Here is a 25,431-nt window from a genome sequence, read left to right on the forward strand (position 1 = left end):
ACTAAATAATAAGCAAACAACAATCCATACCACAAGTGTAGGTTTCTGATCAGAGTACTCCTGTATAACACTGGCAATTTTGTAGTTGAGGGTTAAATCAAACTTAAATTCAGTTTGGTTACTACAACAGGGAAATCCAAGGACCACTTTCCGAAGTTTCACTGGTCTATGTCTCTCATCCATTTTCAGACATATAGCAGGTCTTTCACCATTTGAAAGCCATTCTGCAATCTTGAAATAATAGAAATATATGCAGTAAAAGTTTTTTTCTAATGAAGTTTTATGGCTAAATATAACCCAAATTATAGACTAAAGTAAAAGTATAAAAATATTTAATCAAATACAGGCAGTCCCCGGGTTACGTCGTTTTGTGGTTATGTCGCCATCTCCCATTTATTTATTAAAAAAAAAAAGTTCCATCATTTCTACGTATGTACATATGTGCTTTATGTTTTTTATTATTTATTTACCATAAATAAAGGTCAGGAATTATCTTTCTTTTAAATTTTTTTTACTGTTTCACTTCATTACTGCTGTGTATGTGCTCCATGTGAGTTGACATAGGTGCTTACGTAGGTGGGCTCCGACTTACAACGAAAATCGCATTACATCACACCATAGGAATGGATCTCCGACATAACCCGAGGACCTACTGTAGGTAGTTTTTTTCAATATTACATATTTCATTGACACTATCCTATTAATATTTTGGTAAATATGATCCATAGCAGTATTTCAAGATTATACCCACTTTTCACCATGATAAACTTCCAATTATTATTATTTTGTTTTATTTTCCTTCTTATGAGTCCAAAGTAAAATTAAATTGATTTTGGAAGAGAAACTGAATTTCTCACTATCATTGTAATTTCTTTGCTATTTTTTCTGAACTATGTCTAGATACAGCTGACACTTTGGTGTTGTCCTAAGTAACTAGCTAAAGAATAGCAAAGTAATGGTTGGCTTAGATTGGTAATTGTTCTTTGTTAGGACTTACTAAACAAAGAACAATTACCAATCTAAGCCAACCATTACTTTGCTATTCTTTAGCTAGCGACTCTAGCATTTAGTCTGACATGCTTTTGGCCCTGCCATCTCTCAAGTATTTATTTGTTCTTTGTTAGGACTAAACAAAGAACAAATAAATACTTGAGAGATGGCAGGGCCAAAAGCATGTCAGACTAAATGCTAGAGTCACTAGCTGGAACTGTGGTGAGCAATGGTGAGCTGTGGTGAGCAATCTTATCTTCATATAGCCTGCTTAGCAATCGGACTTTATGCCCTGTATGAACCTGACCATTGCTTTGACTGAAAGATAAATTAATGAGTTTCTAGTTGCATAGGAAGGAATTATTAAAACATTTTCAAGGTTATCATGGTTAGGAATGAGATCACATAAGAACTTACAGTTTGAAAGTAGCAAAAGGCCAATTATGAAGACCGTAATTTACGGGGAAATTGAGAAAGAGGACTTGTAGGAAGAGATAGGGAAATAGTTTTCACAGAAGTAGTGATTATCACAACAGGGAAGAGTTTCAAGAATCACAGGATAGCCCAGCCAGCGTGGCTCAGTGATTGAGTGTCGACCTATGAACCAGGAGGACGTAGCATATGTCCTGATCAGAGCATATGTCCAGGTTGCAGGCTCAATCCCCAGTGTGGGGCATGCTGGAGGCAGCCGATCAATAATTCTCTCATCATTGATGTTTCTTTCTCTCCCTCTCCCTTCCTCTCTGAAATAAATAAAAAATATATTTTTTTTAAAAAGGAATCACATGATATTGGGAGCATTTATGATCTTGCTCCCTGCCATGTGTCATCAGTTTATCTTAAATTAACTCATAAAAATTTTCTTTAAAAATTACAGGATTTTGATATTTAATAATAGCTTACAAATCAATAAGAAAAATTTAGTATCCCACTGTGAAAAAAAGGTAAAGGACATAATTTAGCAAATTTCAAAAAAAGAACTAAAGAACTTAAAGTAGTAGAGAATATATTAAAAATATTTATTAAAGTAGAAATGAAATAAAAATTTTCAAATAAAGTACCATTTTAAACAAGAAATTTGACAACTATTCAAAAGTAATAATAATTTCATTATTATACTGTCCAGTGTTAGAACACAGAGAAATGGCTGAAGGTAGAAGTATAAATGAGTTTAACATTTATTGAAAGCACTGTGTACTTACAGTTTTATATACCCTTGGACTTAGTTATTCTACTTATGATGTTTTTAAAGATAAATTAATTGCAGCACTATTTATAATAGCAAAAAGTGAAAACATTAAAACATTGGATAAATTATAATAAAACTGCAAAAATTGTATTAAAGAAAACTAATGACATGGAAACATTTGTATGTGACATGCAAATCAAAAAGAGTATATATATTATGATTCCATCTATACATGTATATCTGGAAAGACAAACACTGGATTTTTGTTGTTTATATATGCTTTATAATTTTCTCTATATGAACAGCTTATTTTGTTCATATTCTCTTGAATATGAACAAAATAAGCTATCATTTTAAGAACAAAAATGATTAATTGTGTCAAATTAAAGATAAAAACAAAATTTTCCATTGGATTAGGCACTAAAACAGCTATTTGTGAAAACAATTTCTAAGAAGTAGCAAGAGGAATAAGTCACATTATAGTGGGCTGAGAAGTAAATAGGAGTAAGAAAGCAGTGAGACTATACTATTTTTTAAATATATTTTATTGATTTTTTTACAGAGAGGAAGGGAAAGGGATAGAGAGTTTGAAACATCGATGAGAGAGAAACATCGATCAGCTGCCTCTTGCACACTCCCTACTGGATATGTGCCTGCAACCAAGGTACATGCCCTTGACTGGAATGGAACCCGGGACTCTTGGGTCCGCAAGCCGACGCTCTATCCACTGAGCCAAACCGGTTAGGGCGAGACTGTACTATTTTTTAAGTTTCCAAAAAGGATCAAGAAAGAAACAGGCCACATATACATTATAGAAAATATAAAAAATGCATATAATTATTTATTTTCATGTCCGTAAACTCCAGTAACCATAAGATTATCCTCAAGGACAGGGTCTATATGTTTTCACTTTTGTATCTCTCATTAGTGCTTATCTTACCACAATGCTAGGCACACAGAATTAGGGGAGGTGGATGGTAATCATCTAACCAATTATTTTTATTTCCCACCATACTTTGTTATAAAATTGAATTCAACTGGTTACAACAACCATAACATATTATTAGCCAAGTTATTACAAGGTATTTGAAACTCATAAAACTAAGACTTTTAGATACTAGTAAACAACAGACTTGTACCAAAAATGCTGTATTAAAAAGAATCATCCAAATTTTATGGCTTTAATTCTGCCTTCCCTATGAACTTTAATCATTACCTTCTACAACATACTTTCCTATTTAATTGGCTAGGTGATTAACAAACAAGAAAAACCCTCACTTTTTTCTAAGATTAAAATGTCTAACTATTTCACTAGTTATGAAAAATATTATAAACTAAAATTCTAACTCACATCCTCAGCATTTGGAATTGTTGCAGACACAGCTACAAATCTCATTGGAATAACAGTGCTGGTATTTTCTAAAGTATGAGATAAAGACTGCACAGTTTTCATTCTGCTGACTACAACTTCAAGAGTTGGTCCACGAATTTCATCTTTTACAACATGTACCTAAGAAAGAAATCAAGGAAAAAATCATTAGCAACAAAAATAGGAATCTAATCAATTAAAATGTGAAAGAATATTAACACTCTTCTTTAAGAAAATAAGCATTTTCCAATTGAAGGGATAAAACAAACATATAGTTTGGTTGAAATATCTTGCTTTTGTCTATTCATTCTAGTCATCTTTTTATGTTTATCTCTGAAAATGAATAATGTGTTCACTACCTCATCAATGAGAAACAGTCGAACCAGTTGGACCAAAGAGTTGTCTCTCCATTTTCTAGTCATGCTATCCCATTTCTCCTAGAGAAAAGATGCAAGTGGTTTAATGTAAGGGATTATAATGAATGTTATTAAGATATATCAATAAAATTTTTAACCTAACATGTGACAAATAATTGGTAGTGTTTTAGTTAACATCTTATAAGTATCCTGAAAAAATATTTTTAAAATTTGTAAGGATTATGACAGTCATACAAGTATTTAAAAAATGGACCCCATTTATTTTTAAGTTTAACCAAAATATTCAAAATTATAGTCTAATTACCTCTTTTAAGCTCTAGCAAGATCCTCCCTCTGTAATACATAATACTTGGATAGAAGAATATAAGCAGTAAGTATGATTACAAATTATCTACAGTAACAAATAGCCTATTCATATCTTTTGTCTATTTTTCCTATTTGGTTAGTTGTCTTCTGCTTATTAATTTGTAAATATCCCTTATATACCCTGAATACTATTACCTTTTGTTTGTTTTTATAATGCAAATATGTTTATTCTTCTACTTTGTATTTTTCTTTTAACTTTTTTCTTGATGAATATAAATAGATATTTTCTAATAAACCAAGGAAATAATAAAGTATAAATAACACCTACTGGAGTTGTCATAATAATATGGGCATGCTGAATCTCAAATAGGTCATCCATTAGTGTATCACCAGTGAGTTCTTTACAATTCAATCCTATTGGTCCAAACTTCTCTTTCCAGTCTTCAAAACGCTGACTACACAGGGCTTTTATTGGTGCCACTATAATAATGTAAGATATTTATTTTGAATGTCAGTAAAATTTTAAAATTTTCACAAAAAATGTTGGTTAATAAAGTTATGATAAAAATAACATATCTAGGTGCTACCTAATACTTATAAATTAAAAATTAACAATAGAAGCATATCATTTAGCGTTACAAACATAATCACCAAACAAAACTAAAAATAGAAAAAGAAGTGACTGCTTAAGAAATTGTAACTAAGAGTAAAGAGAGGTAGGACAAGAGATTATTGTTTTTCATTATAAATCCCTTTGGTAATAATTTGTTTTTTTAACCATGTGCATAAATTAATTTGATGAAAAGTTTATAATATATATATACATATATATACTTAAGAAAGAAGAGTTCATGTGGAAATTTCTAGAATTACAAAATGTTTAATTTTATTTGTTCATCTTGCCTGTCTTTTTAAAAATAAACATGTAGCCCGGCTGCGGTGATTCAGTGGTTGAGCGTCACTGACCCATGAACCAGGAGGTCACACTTCAATTTCCGGTCTGGGCACATGCCAGGGTTGCAGGCTAGATCCTTAGTAGGGGGTGTGCAAGAGTCAGTCTATCAATGATTCTCTCTCATCATTGATGTTTCTATCTCTCTCTCCCTCTCACTTCCCCTCTGAAATAATAAAACATATATTTAAAAAATAAACTTGTAAAGGCCAAATTCTCAATTCAAATATTACTTTGTATGTGTAACTGAGAAAATGTATTTTGAATTTAATGTAACAGATGACAGAAAATGTGGTATGTTTTTATGAAAAAGTATGGAAAACCAAATACTACGGCCTATGGGTTGAATTTGAATTTATTTCTTACTTTATCCTCACTGGTTTTTCATTATTATAATTATTACTCTTAAATTTATAAATACTTACTGTAAACAATTTTAATGTTTGACCATGGCAATGGTACTTCCATTAATAATCTTGTTATTGCAAGTTCAAACACTACAGTTTTCCCAGAACCAGTTGGAGCACAAATCACAAAATTCCTATCTGTGTAAAGAAGCTAAAATATAAAATTTGATCAATCATGGGATATAGAGAATTTTTCACTCCCATTCTCAATTTATTAGAAACTATGCCATAGGAAGACTCTAAGGAATAATAAATAGCTCAAACATTTTCATCTTTAAATTTATTAAAATTGTTACCACCCTCATAAAATAACTATTAAAAATTTACCATCTTGTTTTATTTGTCAAAGTAATATGCCAGACCTAGAAGAAAATGATTTCTTTAGCTTCCAGAGAAAGTTTCATAAATCTAATAAATACAAACCAACCCCCCTATAAAAATCACATGCATTCATTTAACAAACATTTTTTGAGCTCCTATGTCACTGAGTGTGGCACTGGGATCATAAAGATGAATGTGATCTAGTCCCTGCCCTTAGAGGGCAAACAACCTAGTAAGAACAAGCAGATAAGTAAATAATTATAATAAAATACTTACATCATCAAAGGCTTTGGACTGTATATAGTTGAAATATGGGAATTCTTTGAAAATACTTCTAAATTTTGCCGCTTAAAATAACATTAAGGAAATATTTGGGAATTATAAAAATTGGTTACTTTTAATTTAAAAATTAAGTTGAATTAATATTGACTGACAATATTTAATGATGCGCCATTAATACTTGCTATTTTGACATCATAAGAAAGGAATCAACATAAATAGAGGAAGGGACCAAGATGGAAACATAGTATGCTCATGAACTTTCCCCTTCCACAGATCCACCAAATACACACCTACAAGCAATAAGTATGATTGTACCTACACACAGAACATTTCCCTCTGAGAGAGATCCTGAAACTTCAAGTTGAGTGATTCCTATACATTGGATGAATGAGAAAACATGAATTAAAATAGATAGGAAAGGCCAAAACAACTCTCACCACAAATCCTACCCCTAGCACAGCACCATACAAGTGGGAAAGAACCCCCAACCCCCACCTTTTCCCTGAAGAGCAAGGGGTTTAAAACATACATCTAGTGATCAACTTTTAAGACTCCCACCTGAAGGTCCCCCAAAACACCCACTGCTGTGAACCAATAGAGCTTGCATTCCACAGGACCATAGCAAAGAAGTACTTTTTAAATGGGCACAGGAACACTGGCCCCTCCCCACACACACTGGCCCCCCCACTCACACACGGAGGTACACATCCAAGCTCAATACAGAAGGGACAGGCTCATCTTCAGTTTCTCCCTGGAAGAAATATAACTGCATACTTTCTCAGCTGCTGCCTGAGATTCTAGCTTCTAATCATAACACAAATACATAGTTATTTAAGCAATTATGTTTTTATGAAGACATACAAAACCTGCTGGATTGTGATGTGTCCCTGTTAAAAGATAAATAAGAGCATATACTTCTCTGCTCAAATTCCCCCCTTTCTCTCAAAGTGTATGGCTAAAAAGCCCTACATAATCTTGCCTCCTCACCTCCACCTTTGTGTTTCTGACCTCATGTCCTGCCTGATTAATCTCCTCTACATATATTGAATTCTTTTCTGGTCTTCAAAAGCATCACCCAGACTATTGTCCAGACTGTTCTTCCTTTCATATTTCCTTGGCTCTTTCACTTCCTTCTATTGCTTACATTTCACCTTCTTAGAAAGACCTATATAATTACTCTGTCTATCCTATATAATAAAAGCCTAATATGCTAAGTGTCTGGTTGACCAGTCAGCAGTTCAACCAATCAAAGTGTAATATGCTAATGATATGATAAGGCCTCTCAACCACTTGCTATGACGTGCACTGACCACCAGGGGGCAGACAGTTGACCGGTCAACCAGTCACTATGCAATGCACTGACCACCAGGGGGCAGACTGTTGACTGGTCGATTAGTTGCTATGATGTGCACTGAACACCAGGGGGCAGATGCTCCGACCAGTAGGTTAGCTTGCTGCTGGGGTCCGGCATATCGGGACTGAGCGAGACATGCGGACACAATTGGAGCCCTCCCATGGTCCCTCCCCGGCTGAACCTCCCGCGTCCCTCCCCAGCCCTGACTGTACACTGGTGGGGTCCCTCGGCCTGGCCTGCGCCCTCTTGCAATCCAGGACCCCTTTGGGGATGTCAGAGAGCCAGTTTCGGCCCAACAGCAGAATGACCAGTCGCTATGATGTGCACTGACAACCAGGGGGCAGACGCTCAATGCAGGAGCTGCCCCCTGGTGGTCATTGTGCTCCCACAGGGAGAGCGCCACTCAGCCAGAAGCCAGGCTCATGGCTGGTGAGCGCAGCAGTGGTGGCGGTAGCATCTCCAACCTCCACAGCAGTGCTAAGAATGTCTGACTGACGGCTTAGGCCCTCTCCCCCCTTGGGAGAGCGGGCCTAAGCCGTCAATCAGACATCCCCAAGAGCTCCTGGACTGCGAGAGGGCACAGGCTGGGCTGAGCAACCCCCGCTTCCCTGAGTGTATGCATTTCGTGCACCAGGTCTTTAGTTTAAGTAACATAAATCCATACATGAGATCACTTATTTGTTCTTATATCTCTTATACTTTTATGCCTTTTGAACTAAAAGGTCTAATAAGCCCAGGAATGAAAAATGCAAAGGAAAAAAGTTTAAAAGTGAAAATTTATGCATGAGCATAAAAATAAAAACAATGTTTCCACAATAATTGATATTTACCTACCTTGGAAAATAACATATGTATAAATGAACAGATAAAAATTTAATTTTGTTATCTAGTCCAGTGGTTGGCAAACTCATTAGTCAACAGAGCCAAATATCAACAGTACAACGATTGAAATTTCTTTTGAGAGCCAAATTTTTTAAACTTAAACTTCTTCTAACGCCACTTCTTCAAAATAGACTCGCCCAGGCTGTGGTATTTTGTGGAAGAGCCACACTCAAGGGGCCAAAGAGCCGCAGTTTGCCGATCACTGTCCTAGTCCATGCTATCTTTTACATAACTAAATACATAAAATTTCCTTTAAAATGATTCATGTTAATTAAATCAATTATTTTATATAATATCATTTACATATAGTTTTGTTTCAGAACAAAGGCAATAATTTTTAAATGATATCATATTCTTTACATTCATGTCTTCATTCCTTCAATGAACTTACCATATTCAGAACTAATTAGATTTATGCTAAGTTCTTTAGATTCCCTCCCCACCCCCAATTGTGCACCAGTGGGGTCCCTTGGCCTGGTCTGTATCCTCTCTCAATCCGGGACCCCTCGGGGGATGTCAGAGAGCCGGTTTTGGCCCGATCCCACAGGGGGAGCACTGCTCAGCCAGAAGCCAGGCTCACAGCTGGTGAGCGCAACGGCAGTGGCGGGAGTCCCTCATGGCTGGCAGCACTAAGGATGTCAGAAGCTGGGCTCACGGCTGGCAGCACTAAGGATGTCTGACTGCCGGCTTAGGCCTGCTCCCCCTAGGGCTCCCAGACTGCGAGAGGGCGCAGGCCTGGCTGAGGGACCCCGAGTGTAAGAATTTCATACACCGGGCCTCTAGTCTATATATATAAAAGGCTAAGTGACTGGTCAACAGCAGAATGACTAGTCGCTATGACACATACTGACCACCAGGGGGCAGACGCTCAACACAGGAGCTGCCCCCTGGTAGTCAGTGCGCTCCCACAGTGGGTGTACCGCTCAGCTGACCAATGGGCACTAGACACCAGGCTCATGGCTGGCGAGTGCAGCTGTGGCAGCATGATCCTCTCCCTTGGACACTCCCCCTGTGCGCCCCTTCCCCATCCAGACTGGGACTGGGATGGGGACTGGCATCAGGACTGACTGGGCACGAGTCCGTGGCTGCTGCTTTGTCATGCGTGTACCAGTATCGCCCTAGGACAGGCGCATGAAGACTGCAGTGGAGTGGCAGCGCGCCTACCAAGCGGTGTCAGAGGCAGGAGCAGGGGGGCTGGGATGAGCGGGAGTGGCGCACCTGGCCCAGGCTCAGGCTCCTCCCTGGCCGCCTGCCACTCTGGGCACTACTACATCCTTTGGGGGATGTAGGACTGCTAGTTTTAGCTGATCCCCACAGGCCAGGCTGAGGGACTTCACGGGTGCACAAATCCATGCACTGGGCTTCTAGTAAAATTATAATCCTGAATCCCTGATCCCAGCATTGCCAAGTTAATCAACTTTATTCTGCTCCACTTTTTCCTTTCTCCCTATTACTCATCACCTTCTAAAATACTATATGACTTATTTATACACTTATAATTGTTCAAATCTATCCTCTTTCCAAAGAAAGTTAAGTCCTCAAAGACAATGATTCATTGTCTGTTTTCTTAACTGACAGATCCCAAATACCTGAACAGTGCCTGGCACAGTGCCTGGCACATAGTAAGCAGCCAATTAATATAAATTTGCATTTATTAGGTCAAGCAAATAATTTACAAATTTTCATTTTACTTTTAGTTTTGCAGTGTCAGAATATTTGTGCCAAAACAAAATGTAATTTTGAATTTGTTAATCCAGCAGCTTTTGCAGAAATCTCATTTTTCCTCAAAAGACGTCTCTTCCTATAAAATATTTATTTGTAACAAGCCCACATGTGGGCCATCATGCTGGTTTTTCTCTCATTAGGTAGTTCCACATTCACAAAAATGAATCTCTAATTCCAAGTAGATATACAATCAGTTTTCTACTCATGGGAAAACTCAGCTACTAACATTGTTTATCATCACTATCTATCAACACTTGATATCAAATTTTTCCTTTCATTCAACAAACTCTCAGCAGTTGTCACTGCCATTATGTTAATACATGTAGGAAAATGTCTGCAGAACTGAAAATGACAAAATTACTGTGGCAACATCAATCTGACCAAACTTCTATTGTCCTGAGGATTCAAATACAGTAAAATATTGGAAAAGAAGCAGAACATAAGTTGTATCCCCAAACTCTAAAATTATCATCAATAGTCTTCAGTATTCAACTTTATTTTTTTAAATATGTTTTTGTTACTGATTTCAGAGAGAAGAAAGAGCGAGAGATAGAAACATTAATGATGAGAGAGAATCATCAATTGGCTGCCTCCTGCTTGCCCTCTCCCTTCCCCCCGCCCCACACAGGGGATTGAGCCCACAACCTGGGTGTGTGCCCTGACTGGGAATTGAACTGTGATCTCCTGGTTCATGGGTCCATGCTCAACCATTGAGCCACACCAGCTGGACTCAACTGTAATTTGAATACTATAGGCCCAGGGCACAAATTCATGCATGGGTGGGGTCCATCAGCCTGGCGGGCCATCGGAGGCCTATGGGGGGGGGCAGCCAACTGGGGGGAGGGGCCACAGGAGGTTGGCTCTGGGAGCGCACTGACCACCAGGGGGCAGTTCCTGCATTGAGCATCTGCCCCCTGGTGGTCAGTGCGCATCATAGCGACTGGTCAAGCGGTCGTTCTGGTCATTCCAGTCATTAGGTCGTACAATCTCTTAGGCTTTAATATATATATAGATATGTTTGGAAACAATAAAGTGTAGCAACTCAGTGAGCTTGACAGCAAATGAACTTTTTGAACAATACAATGGACACAATAGTAGCTAGTAGTCTTAATCAACAAAGAGACCTAAACAATAGAATCACTTCAGCTATACCAGTGGTCGGCAAACTGTGGCTCACGAGCCACATGCGGCTCTTTGGCCCCTTGAGTGTGGCTCTTCCACAAAATACCACGGCCTGGGCGAGTCTATTTTGATGAAGTGGCATTAGAAGTTTAAGTTTAAAAAATTTGGCTCTCAAAAGAAATTTCAATCATGGTACTGTTGATATTTGGCTCTGTTGACTAATGAGTTTGCCGATCACTGAGCTATATATACTAATATAACATGAAAAAAAAGAGGAAGGAAAAGAATACTATATTTAATAGAAAAAATAAGGGCAACAAAACAATTAAATGTCAAAATTTTAACACTATTAATATTAAATTATTTCTACCCCCCCAAAAAAATCTCTAAAATTCTCCAAAAGTTACTGTCATATTATGGCAAGTTCCAGTAAGGGATAGGAAGAATTTCCCATCACACAGACAATAAAACTAACTTCAAGTGTTTACTGCTAACCTATTTCCTATGTTCCCACCCTATTTAGATCACCTTAGAGAAGGAAGCACAGCAGGAATGAGACCACACACTGAACAGAAGCACTAAAAGCTGGCTATGTTTAAAGTTATTACATCATCATATGTAACCCTCTTATCGTTCCCTCCCTCATTCTAACACAGTTCAGTTATCTGCATTGGACGCAACTTTTCACAAGGGATCAGGCAAGTATTTTCTTTTTTTCATTTTGGTTAATCCTCACCAGAGAATATTTTTTCCATTGATTTTCAGAGAGTGGAAGGGACAGGGAGAGACAGGGGAGACAGGGAGAGACAGAGAGAGAGAAACATCACTGTGAGAGACATATGGATTGGTTGCTTCCCGTATGCGCCCTGACAGAGTAGGGATGGAGCCTATAACCAAGGTATGCTCTTGACCGGAATCAAACTGAGAACCTTTAGTCCATGGGCCTATGCTCTATCCACTGAGAAAAACTGTTTAGGGCCAGGCAAGTATTTTCTAACCATATATATATATAAAAATCCAGTGACCATAATGCCAATGACCAGTTGCTATGACGCACACTGCAGCCAGCCAACTGGCCCAATCAGAGGGTGGGGTCAGCTGGCCAACCTCCCACAGCCCCTCCCCCCAGCCACCCTGCCCCTGATTGGCCTCTCCCACCCTGATCAGCGGACAGGGCTGGCGGGCCAGCCTCCTGCAGCCCCTCCCTCCAGATGACCCCACCCCGCCATGGGCCCCCACCACCCAGATCCACTCAGAGCCCCCCCCCCCCCCCCCCCCGGCTGGCCCCCCCCTTGATTGCCACTCCTTACCCCCATAGGGGGTGGGGCCAGCTGGCCAACCTCCAGAAGCCCCTCCCCCCAGCAGGCTCCACCCCCGATCAGCCCCACCACTCCAATCAGGGGCAGGGTCAGCCAGCCAACCACCCATGGCCCCTCCCTCAGGCTGCCAGCCTCATTCTGGGGCGGGGCCAGCCAGCCCACTGCCCACAGCTCCTCCCCATGTCCAGCCCCACCCCCAATCAGCCCCCACCACCCTGATCAGCCCGCAGCCCCTCTCCCCAGCCAGCTCTACCCCCAATCGGCCCCACACACACCAGTTGGGGGTGTGGCTGGCCGGCCAACCTCCCATGGCGCCTCCCCCAGTGGCTGACCCTCAATCAACCCTCACTACCCCAATTGGGGGTGGGGCCCACTGGCCAATCACCCACAGCCCCTCCCCACAGCCAACCCGGCCATGGTTGGGCACCGATCAGGCCGGCCAACCTCCCACCTTCTCCTCCTCCTGAAAGGCCTGGCCCTGATCCTCCCCAAATGGGGCCAGGCTGGCTGGACCCTAACCATGCACGATTCGTGCACTGGGCCTCTAGTAGTTCAGAATTATCTCAATGTTCAGAGTACTCAGGATTAGAATCACTCTCCCCCAGATTTCTCTAGCTCAACCGCCCAATATCTGGAATTTACTTTCTGTTTTGACAACTAGATCATAACTTTTTGTGGATTTTAAGTACCTTTCCCCAGCTTTTGAGTCACTAATTTTGTACTCCTAAAGCACAATTTTGATGATATAACTTAACCTGCTCAAAAATTCTGCATGGTTTCTCCTCATTGCTTAATGAATTTATTAAAAATAAAAATAAAAACTTTTGACCTTGGTATTTATGGCAGTAAATGTTTTGATCCTAAGATACGTATCCAACATTATTTCCTCCTACCGACTTAATCAAAACTTTCATTTCAGCCAAACTTGCTCTTTCAAACACATTCCACACTTTTACCCTCTCCCATCCTTGCTCATGGATACACTTTTGCAAGAACATCTTTGTTAATCGGCCTTTCAATGTATAGGGTGTCCCCCCCAAAAAATGTATACATACTTTAACAGCTGATAACTCAATTTTGAAAATGAAAAGTATTTTAATAAACACTGCCTTTATATTTATTCAAAGTATGTATACATCTGGAGATAGGAAGATAAATAAGGTCCTTGCCTTCATAGAGTCCATAGATCATAGGGAAATAGTCATAAAAACAGCTAATGAATTATAATGAAATAGAATAAGTACACTCTTATAGACATAACACAGGGTATCAAAGAAGCAAAAAAAGATGTTATCTCCAGAACATACATATGCACTCTAAATATGTAAATCAGATTATAAGTATAAACCACTAATTAGGTTCTTTCAAAAAATACTAGATTTTGAAAAATGTCCCCAATCCACTGTATGCCCCATTCTCATTCATTTTTCTCCTTCCCATGTTGATCCCAATATGTTTTCCTTCCCAAAGTATAAGAAATTGTATCAATTTGTAAGTAAATATGCTCAGAGTTCATCCAATAATACAAACTCATTTCTGTACGTATCTTGTCCCAGACTGGTAACAAGCAGTTTACAAACTGGCACCAGACTGCAGACCACACTTTGAATAGCACTATCACGCACACTGGGTCTCTTACATGAGCCAAAATATTCACTTTTCCCTCTTTTTCTTTGTCAACCAAAATAAACAGACACAATGAAACAAAGTGTTTTAAAATTATGATTTCAAATAAAAGCTACTGTACTACAATAATTTAAAGGATACGAATTTCTGTGACAGCCTTCAAGGAATCTAAATCATTTCCTGTTACCCCTAAAAAGAAAATCCATGTGTATATAGATATTTTTTAACCTTTCGGCAGTGCTAAGGGTGTCTGCTGGCTTAGGCCCGCTCCCCACAGTTTAGAATATAATGCAATATAATTAGAAAATGCAGCAATTGCACATAGAGTGTTACCTATTCAAATTTACTATATTTTTGTATTCTTCACTATGCTAAGAAATGCAGACTAGTTTGTACTTTTATAAACCAAGTGAAAAAGCAAGGAATTACCTTGAGCTTCATGAGGCTGGGGTGCAATTGAAAAAGATGGTGCTTTGAATATGCCTTCTCTGATTTCAGAAGCAGAAAAAGCATCACTTGCTGTAAACATGTTAACATTTGAATATTGAGGTTTCTGCTTACTATTGCTACATTTCCAGGATTTCCCTTTGTTCATTTCTGTTTGGGCAATTTTCCCTGAGCCAACATGAGAATCCAAGTTTGCACTGTCGCTGGAATAAGCACTCCCATGTGTATTGTCAGATATTTTAAATAATCTGCAAAAAAAAAAAAAAAAAGGAAAAACATGTGTGCATGTGAAAAACTACCATAAAATTGGTCTCTTTAAAAATACCTGTAAATTGTGGATTATTCAAACACAAAAATTAATCATTATCCTAAAACATAATTTGTAAGTTTACCTCTGAATTATGTATTTTCACTTTCCTAAAACTCAGATAAATTTTTGGGGTAGCCAGTCTCTGAGATAGCCCCACTGATCCTTGTCTCCTGGTATTCACACCTTTCTGTAGCTTCCTACTTCAAATCAGGACTAGCTGTGTGTCTAGTAGAGTACTATGGAATCCAAATTTATAAAAGCATAAAAAACAATAAATACTTGGGAATAAATTTAACAAAATAAGTATAAGACTTGTCCATAAAACATCATTGAAAAAAAATGTAAAAACTTAAATAAATGGAAAGATATCCCATGCTCATAGATTGGAAGACTTACTGTTATTAAGATAGCAATACTCCTCAAGATGATCTTCAGATTCAATACAATACCTATCAAAATCCCAGCTGGCTTCTTTGCAGAAATTTACCCTAAAATTCATATGAAAATGCAAAGAACCAAGAATAGCCAAAAACAATCTTGAAAAAAGGAACAAAGTTGGAGGACTCACCATTTACTGATTTAAGACCTTACTACAAAGCTAGAGCAATTAAGATATGTGGGATATGCCAGTATGGGATATATCCTTATGCCAGGCATAAGTACAGAAATATTGATCAATGGTATAGAATTGAGAGTTCAGAAATAAACCTTTATGTGGTATAATAGGAAACATAAATTTGGTCTTTTTCCCAGCTCCTGGCACAGAGGAACCCTTGGAATTTCCTGTGTGATAGAAGCATCTTTCATTATTTATAAGAAGCCCCTTTCCATCATATCTGAGTTTATGCTAATGAAGTGACTCTTCTAGGGCCCCTTCTAAGATGGGGACGATGCCAGAAAGACAAAAACGTGGTTACAGGTTTGAAACTTTTAGCCCCACTGCTGACATCCGTTATTTGCACTTAGTTTTATTCTATTCCTCCTTAAAGTTAAACTTAAATACCATTTCTTCAGGAAAGCCAGAATTCCCTGACAGTCCAGAGTAGATTAGGTCCCCATGCTATATGCTCTAACAGCAGTTTTCAAAGGATGGTGGAGACTATTTCAAGGAGTTCATAAAATCAAAACTATTTTCATAATACTACTAAGGCATTATTTGTCCTTTTCTCTCTTATTCTCACTAGTTAACATGGAGTTTTCCAGAGGCTCCAAGTCATGTGATATTACAACAAACTGAATGCAAAAGCATATATGAGAACCCAAGTATCTTTTATGAGTTAGAAATTTAAAACATTTGCAAAATCATAAAAAAATCACTCTTCTTCACAGAATTATTTTTTGTTTCAGAAAATAATTATTTTTAATAAAAATATATTATTTAATTTAACAAATATATTTATTATTTTTAAACTAGAGGCCCGATGCACGAAGACTGATGCAAGAATGGGCCTTCCTTCCCCTGGCTGTTGGCACTGCCTTCGCTCCGGCCGGAGCCACCTTTCTGCCTTGGCTCCTTGCTCCTGCCCAGAGCCGCCTTTCAGCATTCCCATGCTGCCCAGAGGCCTGGAGCTGCTGGGGCGGTGCGGAATGCCTGCATCGTCACCATGGTGATGACGCAAGCGTCCCGCCCCGCCCCCGGCCGCTCAGCGCCTGTGTATGCAAATTAACCTGTCATCTTTGTTGGGTTAATTTGCATACTCACTCCTGATTGGCTAGTGGGCGTCACGAAGGTATGCTCAATTTGCATCTTTCTGTTTTATTAGTGTAGATGTATTAGTAAATAAATATTTTTCAAATATTTTGTTTTAATTTCTAATATGGTTAAACATTAATACTTAAATATTAAAAATAACCCACATAAACAAAAGTTCTTTGAAAATCCTCAATCATTTTTAAGTGTAAAGAAGTTCTAACAACAAAAAGTTTGAGAACCTCTAATCTAACCATATACTTCAGCAAAAATAACTGTTGTACTATTATATTTAGTTATTTACTATCAGTCTTTTCCCCTATTAAGTTGTAAGTTCTCCTAAGGCAAGAACCTATCACTAGAATCCCAAAGTTAATGGAGTGTCTGGTACATAATAGACTCTATTTGTTGTTGATGTTTTTCTCATTCAGATTCTACCATATTTCATACTTTTGGACATATACATAACTATTCAACTTTATCACTGAAGGTTATTTATTTCATTTAATTAATTACCTTTTTCTGAAGGCTGATGTGCTCTCTCCTTTTTCTTCTGCAAAATTAACTAATTTTGTATCATCTGGAATATTTTTCTCAGGTGCTATGTCAGTGCCAATGTGATTTCTGAATTTCTGAGAACCATATGTCAGCTTGCCAGAAACATGCAATAAGCCATTGTTGCCTGTCCCTCCTAAATTTAGATCATCTTCTTCAGACTTATTAGAGAAAAAGGCAAACTGGAATTTTTGCACTGGTGAAATATAATTTGTGTTTTCATTAGTTATCTTTAAATTTGATGTTAACATTGTTTGCCTCTTTTCCATACCTACAAAAATAGAATGTATTAATTACTACATGTTCTCCATGAAAATAAAATTTCAAAAGCATGATGAAAAATTAAATAAAAATTTTCAAAAGTGTTTACTGGGTAAATATGACAGCAAAAAGAAAAGTATTAGTACAATAATAAGATAATCTGAAATATTATGTGAGGTTTTGAAATATAGGTGACTGTCACTTTACAGTATATCATATCACCGAAGGGCCCTCAGAAATTAAGAATTCTTGAAATTAAATTTGAAATTTATACAAAATCTATAGATATTATAAAATAGGTTTAATTCCTGACCCATAGAAATAACCATATTTGTAATATTTAAGTATTTTATCTACTACAAATGATATAATTATACAAGTAATTATAAAGATTTAAAACTTACATAAACAATTTATACACAGAAATACAATGACCCACCATATAAAATGTTACTGATTATGATTCAGTATTAAAATACATGATACAATGCTTTTAACTTTGTAAAGTTGCCTCTAAAATTAAGATAAAGGAATGCTTTCATTAGCGTTACAAAATTGTATGTTTCTTTACAGAGACTTTATAAGCATCTTTGGGAGGTTTGGGAGGAGTTTGGAGGCTTTAGCAGGGTTTGAATTTACTTTACTATATATATATATATATATATATATATATATATATACACACACACACACACACACACACACACACACACACACATATGTCCACATATATATGCACTATGGTATACGTATATATTGTATAATCTGTATATTATTTGGTACATGCAGTAGTACATATATGTTTGCATTTATAAATATATATAAATTATGAAGCTTAATTAATTAAATATAAATGCATGAACCTACCGCCCAATTTAAAAATGAAAATTATGCCAACAATATTACATTAGATCACATATACTGTTTGAGTGTGCTTGTTTTTTAGCTTTACAAAATGATAGTATCAAACTATATATGATCATCTGCCTCTTGTTGTTTTCACTCAATAAATCTGTTTCCTTAAACCAGAGGATCCTACTTTTAGTAAAGGGCAAGGCGAAAACTAAATAGCAGTGATAGTTTTGATGGTAAGAGGAAACAAAATTCACAGAACAACAGAATGCGTATATGTGATAGTATATTGTGTGCATGTGATATGTATATGTATGTATATGTATATATAGAGAAGGAAAATGTTTTAGATTTTCAGATTTGGCGAACACTAATCTGAATAAGAGCAGTCTCTAACTTTCATTTTATTCTATTAAAAATAAAAGGAATTAAAATGTTACTAAATTGTTTTTACATTGACATGAACTGCATGGGTTTGGCTTTATAACAGATGCAGTATGTGATAATTTACCTAACAGTTTATGACTTTCTATTTCTTCTTCCAATGCCTGAGTTTCTGGAATTTCCGAAACCAATGGAGCAGGCGGGAGAAAACAATCCAATGATTTTCCACTACCTGGATAGCTATATAAAATACAAAAAATGTAAATATACATGTTAATATGATATAACATCAGAAAGTATGTATTTATCAATTAAACATTATCACAGACTCTTATACATCCTATAAATTGACTGTAGTAATAGTAACTTTGATTTATCCCTATGTAGCAGTGTTCTCAATATTTTTCCTTATGTGTCATAACATTAATGACATTGCTATGTGAGATATGCTACCTGAATAATGGCTATATCTCCATCTCCTTTTCTCCAATTCAAATTCTTGTGACAGGAATCTTAAATATGTTCCAATATTGTTTAAAAAGTAGTAGTAAATCATTCTGAAACTTTAGTACCTTAACTATTACAAGTGACAAATTACTTTTGACATACCTTATAACTAATCATGGGTCATCAGTGTAAATGACACAATTGCTGATATTCTAGAGTATTCCGAAAGCATTATTACAAATTAATGTCCTAATCCAAATATTCTTGGTCCAGAACCATCAAAAAAACACAGAAAATCCAAGAAGCCAGTTGAAAGTGACAATCTTTTTGTAAACCTATAGCAACTGACCAGATTATTACCATCCTGTTAGCATTGATAACTAACAATCTCCTTATCTTTCAGCTGTGATCCTATTAACAGATAATGCTTTAATGTTTTCTTTCCAAAGTTGACTTGTCCTTCCTTAGAACAAAATGTTAAGTACTACCGTAGGTGACAGGCAATAAAATTGAGAATAGCACCACATGTATTTTCTATGCCAAGTCCCAAGGATTTTATTATTTGTTTCTTATCTCTTCATTTAGGATTTCAAACTCTTGGAAATGAAAGACTCTTTACTTTTCTGCATCTTACAGCACCTAAAACATAGGTATTATGGCTATATTTTCCAAATAAAAAATCTACAACACATTATCTGACGTTGTCGATAGACTGACAAAAGGCCAAAGCATCTGCTGCAAAACAAAACAAGTCAGAATAGCTAGCATCAATAAATCAACGAACAAATGTTGGCGAAGATGTGGAGAAAAGAGAACCCTAGTTTGTTCTGTGAATCCTAGTTTGCATTGTTTGTGGAAATGCAGATTGATCCAACTACTAAGGAAAACAGTGTGGAGGGCCCTCAAAAAATTAAAAATGGAACTGCCTTATGACCCAGCAATTCTACTTCTAGGTATATATTCAAAGAAACCCGAAACACTAATTTAAGGGAATTATCTGCACCCCTTTGCAGCATTATTTAAAATAGCCAAGATATGTAAGCAATGTAAGTGGCCACCAATAGACAAGTGGATAAAAAAGTTGTGGTACATATAAATAACATAATACTACTTGGCCATAAAAAATAATGAAATTTTACCTTTTGCGACAGCATGGATAGACCTACAGGGTATCATGCTAAGCAAAATAAGTCAGACAAATAAAGGCAAATACTGCAAGATTTCACTTATATGTGTAATCTAAAGAACAAAATAAACACACAAACAAAATATAAACAGACTCATAGATACAAAGAACTCATGACTATGGGGTGAAGTTCTGGGGAAACCAGGCACAAGTTTCCAAAGGTGCTCTCCTAGTGAATAACACAGGATGTGCTTAATTCCCCCAGCTATGAGTTGTGACAACACACATGAAATGATACCAATGAGGGAAATTCATTAGAGACTCAATGCCCAGGGTTTTTATTGGGGCTAATCATATGGGCATACTTTCTATGGCACATTCCAGATTCCCAGAAACAAAGGAAGATGTTCAGCATAAACAATATTACTTGTATAAACATTTTATGCACTGTGAGCCACTCTATCAGTTAACTAGAGGCCTGGTGCACGAATTCATGCATGGGTGGGGTCCCTCAGCCCAGCCAGCCTGGCAGGGCTGGCCAGGGGGAGGAACCGAGGGAGGTTGGCCGACTGGCCCCACCCCTAATTGGGGTCCATCAGGCCGGGTAGGGCGTTGGGGGTGGGGTGCTGTGGAGGTTGGCCGGCCTGGGGGAGGAACTGCGGGAGGTTGGCTGGCCACCGGCCATGGGAGGTTGGCTGTGGGAGCGCACTGACCACCAGGGGGAAGCTCCTGCATTGAGCATCTGCTCCCTGGTGGTCAGTGCATGTCATAGTGACCAGTCGTTCGGTAGTAATGGTAGTTTAGGCTTTTAAATATATAGATGGTGAAAAACTTCCTAAAATCTAAGTTGTCAGAGTCCAGCTAAAGGCCAACCTTGCAAGCAGCTGGCCTTTAGAACTGATCAGTTCTATATATAGAACTAATATGTTAACTCTTTTCTGCACAGAGGCTATTCTAGAAAATCCAAGAAAGATGTTAACAAGATACAAAAAACACACATTTAGCTCTACTGTTCAGCCTTCCCATAAAGTCAAATCTTCCTTATGATTTCCCTATTTTCCAGAGGTGCCATAATTTCCCCAGTCACCCAGAATCTAAACCATAGTATAATCTTTTCCTCAGTATACCCAGACACCTAACCAGTCTTATTGCATCTTATAAATTTTCTTGAATTCATCATTTTCTTTCTTACTGTCATTCTCCTAATCAAGGATCTAATCAACTTATGTTTGGTTGAGAACAATGGTGTCTTAACTGGTCTCACTGGCTCCAGGCTTTCTCTCTCTAATATACTTTATTGACTCTTATCACATTAATTTAGAATTGTTTTCATCATATTATTCCATTCAAAATCCTTCAGTGGTATCCAAATAATGCCAAACTTCCAAGTGTTTAGAGACCACCTTATAGTTTTAACTCTCCTACATGTATCTTATAGTCCAGACTAAAGTGATAGGTAATGCATTTTGTCCCACCTCATCTTTGTTCAGAAACATTTCCTTTACTCAGATTTCCCCTATACCTGACCCTAGCACCATTTCTACTATTGTTCAACTGTTTTATTCCTCATGAATTCATTCAACAATTATTTACTAAGAACTGTGTGCCAGGCACTAGAGCTTATATCCATTCAAATTCCAGCTCAAGCCCTAGCTGGTTTGGCTCAGTGGATAGAGTGTCAGCCTGCAGACAGAAGGGTCCCGGGTTTGATTCCAGTCAAGGGCACATGCCTGGGTTGCAGGCTTGATCCCCAGTAGGGGACGTGCAGGAGGCAGCCAATCAGTGATTCTCTCTCATCATTGATGTTTCTATCTCTCTCTCCCTCTTCCTTCTTTTCTGAAATCAATAAAAATATATTTTAAAAAATTCCAGCTCAAGTCCTACCTTCATGAAATCCCTTGGTTCTCTAAGATTTTCTTCTCCTCTCCCTTTTTTCTTTATTTTTTGTTAATCCTCTCCTGAGGATATTTTTTCCATTGATTTTTAGAGAGAAGGGAGGGAGGGAGGGAGGGAGAGAGGGAGGGAGGGACAGAGAGACATCGATGGTTGACTCTCACATGCACAGGCCGACACTCTAACCACTGAGGACACTGGCCAGAGGCTCTCCTCCCTCTTCTTAAGTACTGTTTGAACCTATGTATTTATCACAGTCCTCCTTGTATTGACAATAGAAAGGTGATAGATAGATAGATCTGCTATCCCCTCTAGATTGTAAACACCTAAGGGTTTTGTTTTTACTTCCATTTACATTGATAGTATTGAGCACAGTGCTTTGTATAATTAGGCATATTATACAATAAGCTAGAGGCCCAGTGCATGAATTAGTGTACGGGTGGGATCCCTTGGCGTGGCCTGCAGGGATTGGGGCAAAACCGGCAGTCCAACACCGCTTGCCGCTCCTGCCTGGAACTACTGCTCATCCTGGTCCGCTGTGCCTGCCACGGGCTCTCACCCAGTCAGTCCTGATCAGGAGAGGCTCACACTGCTACAGTGGTGCTCGCCAGCCGTGAGCCCTGCATTTGGTGCCAGCCATGAGCCCTGCGTTTGGTGCCCGTTGCTGGGAACCAATACCAACAGTAATTAATATAAATGCCAGAAGTCTGGTCAGAAGGCTGAATGGGGCTCTTTGATATTCACAGGGTGAATATCTGCATTTGATTACCTACTGCTGATGACTCAGTGGCCTAAAGCAAACTCCCCCAACCTGATAATCCTACTATTTACTAAACAATCACCTTTAATATGTCTGTTTGCATTCCTGAAAGGCAATTGTGTACTCTAGTAAATAAAAGCAGATAGGAACGGAGATTCAGTGGAACTTGGTCCCTTGTACCAAGTGCACAATTGGCTTCCCTCATAACTTCCAAATTTATATCTCGTCTTGTGTATTAATTTGCACATCAGCCCTTTCTCCAAGTCTTTGAACCCGAGGCCACATGGGCCGTGGCTTCACACCCATCCCAAGGAGGGTGTTGGGGGGAAGCTGGGACGCGATCAGCCCTCTGGGCGGGCAGGCAGTGGGATGCCCTTGCGGGACCGGAACCTGGATCCATCCCACTGACGTTCGCACTGGTTGTTGGAAGCCACCTGGCAGCCGCTTTTATATTATTTCTTCCTTGCGGAGCATCTAGGAAGGGGAAGCAGCCATGGTGCTTGAGGCCGACTTCCAGATCATGCCGGCGGCGCTGGTCCATTGGTGCCTGGCCCATTCTCTGGAGATTGGACCTGCAGGACTACTGAGGGAGTGAGTGGCTGCTACTGGGGTGGTGAGCCGCCCGGATGGGTCGGTCAGCTGAGCAGCACTCCCACTGTGAGAGTGCACTGACCACCAGGGGGAAGCTCCTGTGTTGAGCGTCTGCCCCCTGGTGGTCAGTGCATGTCATAGCAACTGGTCATTTGGTCACTTAGGCTTTTATATATATAGATGTTTGTTGATTCAATTACATGACTTTTAACACATAAACAGTCATGTCCAAGATCCTTATTCTGGCATTTAACCTCCACCACAATCTATCCTTAACTTACTTTTCTAATGTTGTATCCCATTGTTTGTTTGTTTTTTAATCCTTTTATGAATCTTCTATTCTATACTAGAGGCCCGGTGCACAAAATTCATGCACTGGGCGGGGGGGCTCCCTCAGCCCGGCCTGTGCCCTCTTGCAGTCCAGGAGCCGTAGGGGATGTCCAACTGATGGCTTAGGCCCACTCTCTGTGGCCTTAAGCCATCAGTCAGACATCCTTAGCACTGCTGTGAAGGCAGGAGAGGTTCCCACCACCGCCGCTGCACTCACCAGCCATGAGCCCAGCTTCTGGCTGAGCGGCACTCCCCCTGTGGGAGCACACTGACCACCAGGGGGAAGCTCCTGCGTTGAGTGTCTGCCCCCTGGTGGTAATTGCACATCATAGCAACCAGTTGTTCCGCAGTTCAGTCTATTTGCGTATTAGTCCTTTATTATATAGGATATTACATAGGATACTAGCCCCTAAAAATACTGTGAATCATCCATGTCCATTCTTTTTCTCTTGCTGTTATACTCTGCCTTTAAATGCCCACTTCCTCTCTGTATCAGAATTAGCAAATCCTTCAAAGCCTCCTGAAGTCTCCCACCACTTCTACAAAGTGTGACCTGATCAGTGTAGCCCAAGTGTCCTTCCAAATCTAAAATTTCATTGCGTATACATAAATGCTTATCATTTGCTTTGACTCTTTTTTTTTCCACTTTGTATTGTCAGAAGGTCAAACATACGTTCCAGTTTGCCTAGGCCAGTGCTGATTAATACTGGTTGTCCCAGTTAGTTGGATGCAACTCTTTCACTCTCAAGCTTATCATTTGTTTTGCACTCTTTTTTGACTTTGTATTATTAGAAGGTCAAACATATGTCCCAATTTATCTAAGCCAGTCCTGATTAACACCTGTTGCCCCAGTTTGCAACTCTTTTATCCCAATCTAAATGATGAATTACATGGTCACATAATTTATTAATGAACTTCCCATATTTGTGCTTAATTTCCTCAAGCAAATTTTAGTGGTGTTTTTTTTTTAAGTAAAAGTCTGTGTTAACCTTTTTATATCCTTTTCAGCATTCAGTCAATAATTGAATATTTGAATGAATGAAAGAATAAATGAAATGCCAGGCTGGCATGGCTCAGTGGTTGAGCGTCGACCTATGAACCAGGAGGTCATGGTTCAATTCCTGGTCAGGGCATTTGCCTGAGTTGTGGGCTTGATCATCAGTGTGGGGTGTGCAGGAGGCAGCTGATCAATGAGTCTCTTTCATCATTGATGTTTCTATCTCTCTCTCCTTCTCCCTTCCTCTCTGAAATCAATAAAAATATATTTTAAAAAAAGAATAAATGAAGTATGCAATTTATTCAATGTTTCATTTAAAAAGGATAATAGAACAAATGCATAGAAATGTTACAATTTAAGAGCAATAATACATATGTGAAAATCCATAAACAGACTACCTATTCTCTATTCTTATTTCCCCTATTACCACATCTTTATTTCCCCTTGTACTTCCTGCCTGCACTGAAGTTGCCTATGCCACTTGGTTTTTGGTACACTGCCTTTTCTATTTCCAAAAGATATCATCAGTACTTCTTGTAGTGAGCTATTTTTTGACCATTACTTCCA

At 38.5% G+C, this 25,431-nt stretch overlaps 1 protein-coding gene across 1 annotated transcript in view; it reads right to left on the minus strand.

Annotated features, from left to right (window-relative positions):
• The window catches only part of HFM1 (helicase for meiosis 1), a gene marked incomplete at both ends in the record, with an annotated part of 94,301 nt that overhangs the window by 68,518 nt on the left and 352 nt on the right, over positions 1-25,431 (minus strand). The window contains 10 exons of the mRNA XM_080655944.1: positions 31-231; positions 3,531-3,689; positions 3,908-3,985; positions 4,560-4,711; positions 5,609-5,741; positions 6,188-6,258; positions 14,363-14,410; positions 14,651-14,916; positions 17,185-17,494; positions 18,848-18,960. Of these exons, the coding sequence (XP_080512070.1) occupies positions 31-231; positions 3,531-3,689; positions 3,908-3,985; positions 4,560-4,711; positions 5,609-5,741; positions 6,188-6,258; positions 14,363-14,410; positions 14,651-14,916; positions 17,185-17,494; positions 18,848-18,960 (1,531 nt within the window). The remainder of the gene's footprint in view (positions 1-30; positions 232-3,530; positions 3,690-3,907; positions 3,986-4,559; positions 4,712-5,608; positions 5,742-6,187; positions 6,259-14,362; positions 14,411-14,650; positions 14,917-17,184; positions 17,495-18,847; positions 18,961-25,431) is intronic.

Source organism: Plecotus auritus, assembly GCF_963455305.1.
Source record: "Plecotus auritus genome assembly, chromosome: 2".
In the NCBI taxonomy this organism is placed as follows: Eukaryota; Metazoa; Chordata; class Mammalia; order Chiroptera; family Vespertilionidae; genus Plecotus; species Plecotus auritus.